General features: G+C 43.1%; 1 protein-coding gene across 1 annotated transcript in view; it reads left to right on the top strand.

The window, feature by feature from the left end:
- Positions 1–1,341: 1,341 nt before the first annotated feature.
- The window catches only part of Crlf3 (cytokine receptor like factor 3), a 43,938-nt gene continuing 32,921 nt past the window's right edge, over positions 1,342–12,358 (top strand). Inside the window, exon 1 of the mRNA XM_029557915.1 lies at positions 1,342–1,558. Within this exon, the coding sequence (XP_029413775.1) occupies positions 1,424–1,558 (135 nt within the window). The 5' untranslated portion in view covers positions 1,342–1,423. The remainder of the gene's footprint in view (positions 1,559–12,358) is intronic.

The raw sequence follows: 12,358 nt of genomic DNA, 5'->3' as shown, positions 1-12,358 counted from the left end.
GGGTCTCCCTGTAGCCCAGCTGTCCTGGAACTCCCTATGTAGACCAGGCCAGCCTTGAACTCACAGAGATCTGCCTGCCTCTGCCTCCCAACTGCTGGGATTAAAGGCATGCGTCACCACACCCGGCTTCTTTTTTTTTTTTTTTCAAGCACAAAATGTAGAAGAAAGAGCAGAAGTCTGGCCCAGAACAGCTGGGATCTGGTAAGGATTCATTGCATAATCCTGAGAAAACCTTGTTCAGTGTCTGGGCCTAGTTTAGGCAACTTGCACCTCTGACACCCTGGGCTATGGGTCAGAGATCTTAGGGCTTAGGGGCGAAATCCAACCTGTAGCCTGTTTTTGTCTGGCTTTTCAACGTAGCCACTTTCATCTTTTTAAACAGTTTTGGAAAAAATTATAAAGACCATGTGACATGTGAAAATTATGCCATATTCAGATTTCAGTGTGTAAAGGTTTCTTTTTACAGCCCTGTTGTCCAGTCGGCCTCAAGCGACCCTCTGGAGTAGCTGGAAAGAAGGTACACGCCACCCCCCAGGCTGAACTTCAGCGCACACTGTCACTCTTTCACATAATCCATCGTCCCTTAAACATGGACCTTATCACCTGCCACCCTGAGAATATTTCTCGCTGGCCTGTACAAGAGTGTGCAACACCCGCCGTGGATGGCTGCCAGGATCGCTGTAGCACTAGTCATCACTGGGGCCTCTCTTACGGCCCCGCTTAGATTACAAGCTTCTGGATAGTGGCGTCTGGGTCACAGTAACCCCCACCATGCCTGCCGAGGCCGGCATTGGCAAGCGAGACCCCGCAGCCACGACTTGGGGTGCAACACAGCCGAGGCCCCAGCTGGCGAGCGTGGAGCCCTTGGTGTTCCTCGACTTCCTCCCCTGTGCAATGCAGATTAGAGCGGCTGCGAGATAAGATGTGAGAAGCCTTCAGCGACGTGTTCACGTGTTCGTATGAAAGCTCCACTCGTTTCCTGAGGAAGCTTCGGGGCCTGCACCGGCCAGAAGCCCGCAGAGCCAAAGGGCGGGCGCCGCCGGAACCCTGACCGCCCCTCCCCCCTCCCTCTCCCCCTCTCCCCCCCCTCCTCTCTTCTTCCCTCTTCTCCTTCCCTCCCTCCCTCTCTCCATCTGGTTTGCAGTTGGCTAAGGTTTGATACTGTTTACTTTTTCAAAGAACCAATGCTTTCGTTGAATCTATGCAAAGGTAAGGTCTATTTTTCCCCCGCCAGTCCCGGACGCCATTCTCGCGTAGCCCGGCCGCTCGGCTGTCAATCAAGCTGTCGCGGGGGCGGGGCGGGACGGGACGGGCAGGGCAGGGCGGGGCGGTGCTTCCGTTGCGGCTGGAACAGCGCGGGGCCACTCGAGGGCGCCCGGGCACAGAGGGGAGCCCGCGGCTCATTCGCGGTCCCGGCGGTCGGATGAGGGGTGCGATGGAGCTGGAGCAGGAGCCGGATCTGCTGCTGCAGGAGGCCCGGGAGAACGTGGAGGCGGCGCAGAGCTACCGGCGGGAGCTGGGCCAGCGGCTGCAGGGGCTGCGGGAGGCGCAGAGGCAGGTCGGAGGGCCGCTGCGGGCCTGAGAGGGCTCCGGGCTGGGAGGTGGGCGCGCTGCGGGGGCCGGGAGGTCAGGCGGGCAGAGGCTCTGCAGGAGGACGTGATGGAGGCCGGGCACGGCAGATCTTAAGGCGAAGACATGTTTGGACGACTGAGGAAGAGTTTGGGGATGTGGGACACTGATGGGAGTAGGGGTGGCGTCCGGGGTTGTGCACAGAGAGCCGCCCCAGTGAAATCCCAGGGGATCACAGGGAGTTGGTGACTGAAGAGAGTCGCGGGAGGAGGGGATGGTGAGGGAAAGCCTGCGCTACATACTCATTTTAGAGAGCCTGAGGGCTGTGATCTGGGGAGAGTAAAAGTAGAGATGAAATAGATACCGAGAGGAGATATGTAGAGGTTGAGAACGGTAGCCTTAATGCAAAATGAATGGGGTTAATGTTTGAATAGCTCCTATAATCGCGAATACCTTTTAAAATCATTTAGAGTTATCTCTAGATGGATTAGAATTTAAGGTGAAGGAGATTAGACAGGGAGAAAAAGGAAATCAAGACGTTTCAGGGAGGTTATACAAAGGTGAAGGAAAATGGAAAAACAGATTTGAAGGGAGTAGTACTGAAAGGCTAAATATAAAGTGGTGCGGTTATCTGTTCCATAGGGAAAGGGTTATCAAAGATACCGGCAAGCCACATGGCTCCTCCACAGCCTGGAACCCACACAGAAAAAGATGTAACTCCCTGCTAATGTGAGTTAGGATAAATAATCCTCAGTGGAGTTCCATTAGAATTTCTCTAGGTCTAATTTATTATGACTACATAGGGTCACACTAGTAACTCCCGTGGTGCATAGAACCTGGGAATAGTAAAATAGTGCTCTGGTTACAGTGTCTTTGAATATTGTCATCACTAAGAATTCTCAACAAATATTTAAAAATCTCTGTAGAGCTGGTGTAGGCCAGACATCTATTTTATCAACAAAACTGGGAGCAGAATCTAGATATGACTTATGATTAATTTGGATTTGGTGACTAGTTTTCAAGACCTTCCAGTGTACACATCTGTGTTTCTTTTGAAAATATCTACATTATTCCTTCTGCTATTTTGAAATAAACGTTCAAAATCTAGGACATTGGTTAGTTGGTTGGTTGGTTTGAGATAGGCTATGTAGCCCTTGCTTGTCTGGAACCCCATAGATAGACCAGGATGGTCTTGAACTTGCAGACATTCCCCTACCTTTGCCTCCTGAGTGCTGGGACTCAAGGCCTGGCAACATTCGTTTTTTTTTTGTTTTTTTTTTTTTAATGAGATTAAAGTAACTTCTGTGTTACTCACAGAATAATCTCACTATTGTAGCCTTGGCTGGTCTGGAATTTACTGTATAGACCAGGCTGACCTTGAACTCATACAGACATCTGCCTGCTGCTGAGATTAAAGGCATGGGCCACCTTGTCCTGCACTCTTTTATATAAAAATATTTGTAATTTATCCTTTGAGAATTTCATGGATGTATTCAAATCTTATCTACCTCCTATTCCCCTACTCCAACTTTTTTTTTGGGGGGGTGCTTTTTGAGACAGAGTCTCCTTGTAGCCCCAGCTGTCTTGGAACTTGCTATGTAGACCAGGCTGGTCTTGAACTCATAGATCAGAGGCATGTGCCACCACGCCCAGCTCCAGCTTTTTTTTTTTTTAATACAAGGTCTCACTACTGCACTATGTAGCTCAGGCTTTCTTGGAACTCATTATGTTGCCCAGGTTGGCATCAAACTAGAAATCCTCCTGCCTCAGCCTCTGGAGTACTGGCATAACAGGAGTGTACCACTACTCTTGGCTAAAGTGCCTCTTAATACATGACTAATGTTTTAGCAAGTTAAAATATCTTATACATGAACATGTCTGCTGTTTAACTGCCTCCTCAATTAAGAAACACTAGGGTTGGCAGTAAAAGAATGAGGTTAATACCTGGGTGTATGCTTATTAATTTCTTATGTGCTATTGAATGCATTTTAAAAAATTAGTGTGATTCCCATCCTAGGTTCAGTTTCTAAATGCAGGGGTATGTGGCTCAGTGGTAGAATACTTACCTAACAGGATCCACAGCAGTAGGGAAAGAACAATCTAAATGTACATTCTTTCATATTTATTTACCAAACCCAGGGCCTGTAGCTACTGAGCTACATCCCCAGGCAATTAAGTTTTTGGTCTTTTTGAGACAGGGTCTCCCTATAGCCTCAGCTGGCCTGGAGCTCACTGTGTAGACCAGGCTGACCTTGAACTCAACAGAGATCTGCATGCCTCTGCCTCCTGAGTGCTGGGACTAAAGGCATGGGCTGTCACGCCCGGCTCGCCAATTAAGTTTTGTATCCAACAATTTAAATACAGAACATACTTTCTTATAGTTAGTACAGTTTAGTATGGTTTTTGTTTTGTTTTGTTTTTGAAGGCTGTTGTCTCATGCTTGACACAGAAAGCACTAAAAGTTTTTCACAGTTAAGATTTCTGATGACATTGTCTTCTAATAGCTCTCCTTTGTCAGCTGGAATGTGTTTTGTTCCAGTGCCAGTTACAACAGCTAGTTCTAGCTGATTATGCATGTTTGGATTTGTAGAATAAGGCCCCTATCATTTCTTTTTAAGGACATTCTATGTTATAAAAATATTATCAAAATAAGCAGGTGCCTTTGTTTGGTAGTTAGGATATTTTTAGAGTTCCAGTCATTTTCACATTAACTGCATAGGACTTTTGAGTCAAAGATGTTGCGTGGGGAAGGATGGGGGGGTTGCTGCTGCTCTTTGTGTGTATTTTTGCTTGCTTATATTTCCTCGTGACTTTTTTTGGGTGAGTAGGATGGAACCTAAGGCCTTGTGCATGCTAGACAAGCACTTTACCACTGAATTATACCCCAGGTTCCAGATTCTTTTTTTTTCTTTTTAATTGATATATAATTCATATACCATAAAATTCATTTTAAGGTATATAAGTCTGCAGTTTTTAGTGTACTTACCAAATTGTTTAGCCATCATGCCTGGCTAATTCCAGAATATTTTCATTAGTCCCCAGGAATATTCTATACTCCTTAGTTACTTTGAGTATCCCTAGCAACCAAAACGATTTTCTTTCTTTTTAAAAATATTTATTTTTATTTTATGTGTATGAGTGTTTTGCCTGCATGTATGGATGTGCATCACATACAGGCCTGGTGTTTTTGGAGACCAGAAGAGCGTGTCAGATCCACTGAAGCTGGAATTATGAACAGTTGTGAGCTGCCATGTGGGTGCTGGGAACGGAACCTGGGTCTTCTGCAAGAGTAGCAAGTGCTTTCAACTGCTGAGCCATCTCTCAAGCCCCAGCTATTTTCTCTTTGTATGTATTTATCTGTTCGATGGGGGGGAGTATGTGTGTGTGTGTGTGTGTGTGTGTGTGTGTCTGTGTGTCTGTGTTTGTGTGTGTCTGTGTGAGTGTATGCCATGAATGAGGGTGCCTGCGAAGGCCAAAAGAAAGTGTTAGCTCTCATGGAACTGAATTGCAGGTGGTTGTGAGCCTTCTGATGTGTGTACTGCGCACCAAACTTGGGTCCTCCGGAAGTGTAATTGTTGTTCTTAACCACTGAGCTGTTTCTCCAGCTCTCGCCACCTTTTGACAATTAGTAATACTGCCAGGAGGAACATCTCTATACAACTTTGTGTGTGGACATGCTTTCAAGTTTTTTAAAACATGCCTACCAATTATTGGCTCATATGGTGACATTTTTGTTCAAGGTTTGTTTAACCTTTTCAGAAACTCTTGGTATGCTTTTTATCTTCTCTTTGATTTCTCACCGTTTGCTCTCATAAAGTTTGTCTTGTGTTAAGAAATCATGTATATATAGCCAGGCATGGTGAGGAACGTCTTTAATCCCAGCACTTGGGAGGTAGAGGCAGGGGGATCTCTGTGAGAGCAAGGCCAGCCTGGTCTACATAGAGAGTTCCAAGCCAGCTGGGGCTACAGGGAGACCCTGTCTAAAAAAGAAAGAAAGAAAAAGAAATCATGTATATGCAAGCCTAGAGGGGAGGAATAAAATCTTTAAATTATTCTGTCAAAAACATGTAGCAGTTTCTCCTCTGCGGTTAAGTTTGGGCCCTACCCTCTGTTTTTTTTTTTAGAGAAACGGAAGTTCTATGTAGGAATGCAAAGGTTGTGTGTCTTAACTTTAGTTTTGTTTTGGGGGTTTTTTGAGACAAGATCTCGTGTAGTCTAGGCTGGCCTTCAACTTGCTTTGTAGTTGAAGATGTCCTTAACTCTGATCTTCCTGCCTCCAATTATCAAGTGCCAGGATTACAGGCCTGTCACCCACTTATGCTTAGTGTTTAAGCAAGTTAAAGGTTAGAGAGCTGGAGAGATGGCTCAGCGGTTTAGAACACTGGTTGTTCTTACAGAAGACCCAGGTTCAAATCCCAGCACCCACATGGCAGCTGGCAGCTGTCCGTGACTCTAGTTCCAGAGGATCCGACAGCCTCTTCTGTCCTCGCAGGCATTGCACGACACAGGTGTACTTACCTACATGCAGGCAATGCACTTATACACACAAAATAAAAATAATAAAATATTTTTAAAAAAAGGTTAAGCCGGGTGTGGTGGTGCACGCCTTTGATCCCAGCACTCAGGAGGCAGAGGCAGGTGGATCTTTGTGAGTTCAAGACCAGCCTACATAGTGAGTTCCAGGACAGCTGGGCTACAGAGTGACCCTGTCTCAAAAAGACCAAAAAAAAAAAGAAAAAAAAAAGTTAAAGGCTAGAAAGATATCTAGCCTTCAGTTGTCTTCAAGAACTCAGGTAATGTTCACAGCCAGCCTATTCTGATGTTGAAATCATTAAGAATAGTTCTTTAGGGGCTGGAGAGATGGCTCAGTAGTTAAGAACACTGATTGTTCTTACAGAAGACCTGGGTTCGAATCCTAGCACCCATATGGCAGCCAACAACTGTCCATGACAGCTAACAGTTGTCTGTAACTACAGTTCCAGAGGATCCGACAGCCTTCTGTCCTCCGTGGGTATTGTACCACACAGGTGCACTTACTTACATGCAGGCATAACACTCATACACACAAAATAAAAATAATAAATAAAATATTTTAAAAAAAAGAATAGTTCTCTATACCTCCCTGGAATCCTTGGTATTAAGATGTGAATACTAAAGAGATTAATTCCCACTCTTTAAATATTCACATGTTCATCCACTCAGTAAATATTTACTGTGTGTCAGAGGTATTCTAAGTCTTGTATACTGTCAGGGATATAAACCTTCATGAATTTACTCTTATCTTCAGTGTCTGATAACTAGATTATCACCCCTAAAATAAAGTCCTAGTTGTGTATTCATTTTGGGGATTTTATGCCCACTGTATTTGGTATCACTTGTCCTATTTCTAGAGCATTGACTTTTCTGCTTTTAAGCAGAGATGGCAGATCAAGGACCCAGTTGTCCACTCAGGCCAAACATAGCAGCTCTACTTTGAGGACATTCTTGAGCCTGATCTTTTAAATTTTGTAGATCCAGGAACTCCCGTCTTTCTACATTAATGAAGGGGGGTTAGTATGAGGTACTAGAAAGTGCCAGCAATGAGAAATGCCAGTGTTTTAGTTTGTGTGCAGCTCTCTATAAAATGAACATCTTGGCCTTCCTATGTCTTTTGGTAGTGTGATTTCTTTCTTTCTCTTCTCTTTTCTTTTCTTTTATCTGTATGAGGGTTTTTGCCTGCATGTATGTAAGTGCACTTGTGTTGTGCAGTGCTGGCAGAGGCCTCTGGAACTATAGTTACTGACAATTGTTATCCACCATGTGGGTGCTTGGAATTGAACCCATGTCCTCTGCAAGAGCAGCCAGTGCTCTTAACTGTTAAGCCATCTCTCTAGCCCCCTAGTGTAATTTCTTTTGTTTTTATTTATTTTTACTTTATGTGTATAATTGCTTTGTGTGCATGTATGTAAGTGTACCAGTGTCATACAGTGCCCACGGAGGCCAGAAGATGATGTCAGATCCACTGGAACTGGAGTTAAGGATGGTTGTTAGCCGCCATGTAGGTGTTGGGAACCAAACCAGTGTCTTCTGCAAGAGTCAGTGCTTTTAATTGTTGAGCCACATATCTAACCCTGGTAGTGTGATTTCTTTAGTCTGTAGGCATTGACAAGCACAAATCTCTGCACCAAATATATGCTGAGATCCTAATTGAGATACTGTTTATGGAGGGCTCTGCTCATCTCTGGTCAGTGATGACCCTTGCTACTAGAACCATGGTCCAAGACTTCCATCAGTGACTTCACGTTGCAAAGAATGTAGAATCTCAGGCTTCAGCCCAGACCTAGCAAATATTTAGCAAGAGCTTAGGTGTGATAAGAGTATACATGAAAGACAGGCTTCCTCAGAATATATGACTTCATCAGACCTTTACTGATTTCTATAGTTTAAGTGTATTTTCATAAATTGCTATGGTTTTTCCTCAAGATTAAAATGTTTAGAGCATGGTGGCTTGTGCTGGTGATCTTAGCTCTTGAGAGGTTAAAGGAGAAGGATGGCAAGTTCTAAGCTGGCCTGAGCTGCATGGTGAGGCCTTATTTAAAAAAAAAAATGTTTGAAATATCATACATGTGCTTGTTAAATAATTATACAAAAAATACAAGTGAGCAGGTGTGGTGGTGCATACCTGTAGTCCCAGCACTTGGGAGGCAGAGGCAGGCAGATCTCTGTGAGTTCAAGGCCAGCCTGGTCTACATAGTAAGTTCCAGGACAGCTGGGGCTATAAGGAGACCCTGCTTCAAAAAGACAAAAAAACAAACAAACAAACAAACAAAAAAAACAAGTGAAAAAATGATGATCTCAAGTCAGTACTTATCTATCATGTCTTTTCTGTGTTTTTCTGAGGTGGAGTCTCACCATGTGGCCCAGAATGGCCTTGAACTCCTGCTGGCAGTTCTGCCTCAGCCTCCTGAAGGGTTTGGATTATAGATACATACCATTACCTTGGCTAACATGTTTTAATGTCTATAATGTGACCATTCAATAAGTTTTCCATATATTGTATTATTTTTAAAAAATATTTTATTATTTTTATTTTATGTATATGAGTGTATTGCCTGCATATTTGTGAGTGCAGCTGTGTGGTGCAATGCCACAGAGGTCAAAAGAGGGCGTCGGATTCCCCTGGAACTGGAGTTAAGGACGGTTTGTAGCTGCCATGTGGGTGCTGGGAATCAAACCTAGGTCCTCTGCAAGAGCAGTCAGTGCTCTTAACCGCTGAGCCATCTCTCCAGCCCCTGTGTTATTATTTTTAATTTATTTTTTGTGGTTTGGGGATCCTTCCTTCCTTCCTTTCTTTTGTTGGTTTTTGAAATATGATTTTCCTGTATCTCTGACTGGCCTAGAACTCACTTCATAGTCCAGGCTGGCCTCAAACCTTGTTATTCTCATGCCCCAGCTTAGCTACCACACCTGGCTGTTTATGTTTTTTTTTTTAATTAGTTTTCTGTGTGTGTCTATGTGTTTGAATGTGTCCATGGCACACGTGTGGAAGTCAGAAGACAACTTGCAGGAGTCAGTTCTTTCCTTCAATCATGTAGGTTCCAGGGATTAAATTCAGGTGGTCCGGCTTGGTGGCAAGTACTCTTACCCACTGAGCTGTCTCACCTGCCTTTGTTTGTGTTTTTGAAATGGAGTCTTGCTATGTAGATCAGGCTGGCCTTGAGCTATATATTCTGCCTCAATCTCTAGAGTGCTGGAATTACAGATATGCAACACTACTCCGTTTTGTTTTTTTGAGACAGAGTCTCACTGTGTTGTATTCCTGGGCTCAGAAAGATTTTCTTGCCCTAACTCCCTGAGTAATTGTGTCCAACTATACACATTACTATGGCTGGCTTAATTTATTTTAGATAATTGATTTCAGATTTTTTTTTTTTTGATCTCTTTGAGACAGGGTCTCCCAGTAGCCCCAGCTGCCCTGGAGCTCAGTATGTAGACCAGGCTGGCCTCGAACTCGCAGAGATCAGCCTGCCTCCTCCTCCTCCAGAGTGCCGGGATTAAAGGCATGCACCACCACACTCAGTTGATTTCAGATTACGTTTTAAAGATTTAATTAGTGGGGCTGGAGAGATGGCTCAGCGGTTAAGAGCACTGACTGCTCTTGCAGAGGACCTGGGTTCAATTTCCACTACCCACATGGCAGCTACAAACCATCCTTAACTCCAGTTCCAGGGGAATCCGACGCCCTCTTCTGACCTCCACGGCATTGCACGACATGGGTGCATTCACATACATGCAGGCAATACACTCATACACATAAAATAATAAAATATTAAAAATTTGATTAGTATTATTGTCATTTTTATGTGTAATACTAGGTTCTTTATAGATCTTTATTCCCAAAGGATTTGAAAACATGTAGCATAGTAGAGACTAGGACATAGAAGGGATTCAGTGATGAAAGAAATAAGTCATTTTAGAAAACCAAGACAGGAAGTCTTAGTAGATCAGCAAAGGAAAAAAAAAAAAAGCTGTTATTGCTCCTTTATCTCTCACTTCCCCCTTCTGTTACCATTTTCAGAACAACACAGAAATCTGCTTAGATATAATTTGATGCAGTAGTACCGTGTTATAGTATCCTAAGATTAAGTGTAGAACCAGGGAAAACTAAAAGAAATAAACTTATTTGAAAATGACCTACAATTATACCCCTCGACAGCTGTGATTCACATTTTGATGTATCTTTCAGTACATATTTGTCTACATGCAACTATGTGTCTAATATTTTTCTTTTGATTAGCAGTATAAGCATTTACTAAGAATATTTTCCTAGGCTTGGGGTGTAGCTCATTGCAAAGTCATACAAAGTCCTCAGTATCATGACATACATTTTTCCTATATGCTGTATACTTTTTAATACAGAGGTAAATAGTAGCTGTTATATAGATACTTAAGGAGCTTTTGTTGATGGTAGAATGAAATGTATTGACTCAAGTATCTCAAAATATAAGCAAAGCTCTGTAGGTAAAACTAAGTAATTGCAACGGGGGGGGGCACACATAGTTATGTGCATAAATGATGTATTTGTTCACATAATTACATTGATTTTTCACTTAGGTTTTTACAAATACTTACTTTTTTCCTTCTATGACAGTCTCTGTAGCCTAGACTGACATTAAGCTCACTATGTAGTTGTAGTTTTTTTTTTTTTTTTGGCTGGGCATGGTGGCATACACCTTTAATCCCAGCGCTTAGAAGCCAGAGGCAGGCGGTGAGTTCAAGGCTACCCAGGTCTACATAGTTCCAGGCCAACTGGGGCTACAGGGAGGCCCTGTCTCAAAAAGACAAAAAAAATTTTCTTTTAATTTTATTTTATGTGTATGAGTGTTTTGCCTGCATGTATGTAAGTGTACCTTTGTTGTACAATGCCCACAGAGGCCAGAAGAGGGTGTCAGATCCCCTGGAACTGGAGTTACAGATAATTGTTAGCTACCATTTGGGTGCTGGGAATCGAACTTGGGTCCTCTGGAAGATCAGCCAGTGCTCTTAACTGCTGAGCCATCTTTCCAGCCCCAGACCTTATTTTTAAAAAAGATTTAATTTTTAAATTTGTGTATGTGTGTATGTGTGCATATGTGTGGTGCCCATAGAGGCCAGAAGAGGTGGTCAGATTCTCTGGAGCTGGAGTTACAGGCAGTTCTAAGCCACCTGATGGTGTTGGAACCTAACTTCAGTTCTCTGCAAGAACAGCAAGTGTTCTTAACTTCTGAGCCATTTCTCCAGCCCATAGTCTTCTTAATTTTATTATTTTTATTTTGTGTGTATGAGTGTATTGCCTGCATTCATGTAAGTGCATCCTTGTTGTGCAGTGCCGGAGGAGGTCAGAAGAGGGTGTTGGATTCCCCTGGAATGGGAATTACAAACAGTTGTTAGCTGTTATGTGGGTGCTGAGAATTGAACCTAGGCCCTCTGCAAGAGTAACCAGTGCTCTTAACTGCTGAGCCCTCTCTCCAGCCCTATTTAAAAAAAAAAATTTACTTATTATTTATTTTTTATTTCTATTTTTTGGTCTTTTTGAGACAAGGTCTCCCTATAGCCGCAGCTGGCCTGGATTTGCTAATGGAGACTAGGCTGGCCTTGAACTCACAGAGATTTGTCTGCCTCTGCCTCCTGAGTGCTGGAATTAAAGCCCAGCTTTTACTTATTATTTTTATTTTATGTGTATGAGTGTATTGCCTACATGTATGTAAGTTCACCTGTGTCGTGCAATGGCCATGGAGGTCAGAAGAGGGCATCAAATTCTCCTGGAGCTGGAGAGTTATGCGTGGTTGTTAGCCACTATGTGGGTGCTGGGAATACAACCCAATCCTCTATAAGAGCAGCCAGTGCTCTTACCACTAAACCATCTCTCCAGCCCCCCATAAATATTTTTTAACTATGATACCCTGGAAGCTGTTTGCGGAGTTCAACACTCAGTTGAAATATAGAAGAAAGCTAAAAATTAAAACGCGTTCTGAGCTGGGAATCATAGCTTACTGCTATAATTCCAGTATTTGGGAGGCTGAGACGGAAAGATTGCCAAGAATTTGAGGCCAGCCTGGAGTACATCGTTCCAGGCCAGTGTGCACTACAATTGAGATCCTGTCTCATAAAACCAAAATAAAATCATTGATGTTAATGTCAGAGTATACTTCTGTGTATAGATTCTTTTTAATGTGGATTATAAAGACATGTATAATTTTGATAGAGAAAAACCATTTTATTATAAAACTGATTAATACAGCTAGTTTGTTTTCTAAAAGATCAAACAATG

This window comes from Nannospalax galili, unplaced genomic scaffold, assembly GCF_000622305.1.
Source record: "Nannospalax galili isolate Female #2095 unplaced genomic scaffold, S.galili_v1.0 scaffold8, whole genome shotgun sequence".
NCBI classification, from domain to species: Eukaryota; Metazoa; Chordata; class Mammalia; order Rodentia; family Spalacidae; genus Nannospalax; species Nannospalax galili.
The sequence above is the reverse complement of the archived record's forward strand: the minus strand, read 5'-3'. Positions and strand labels throughout refer to the sequence as shown.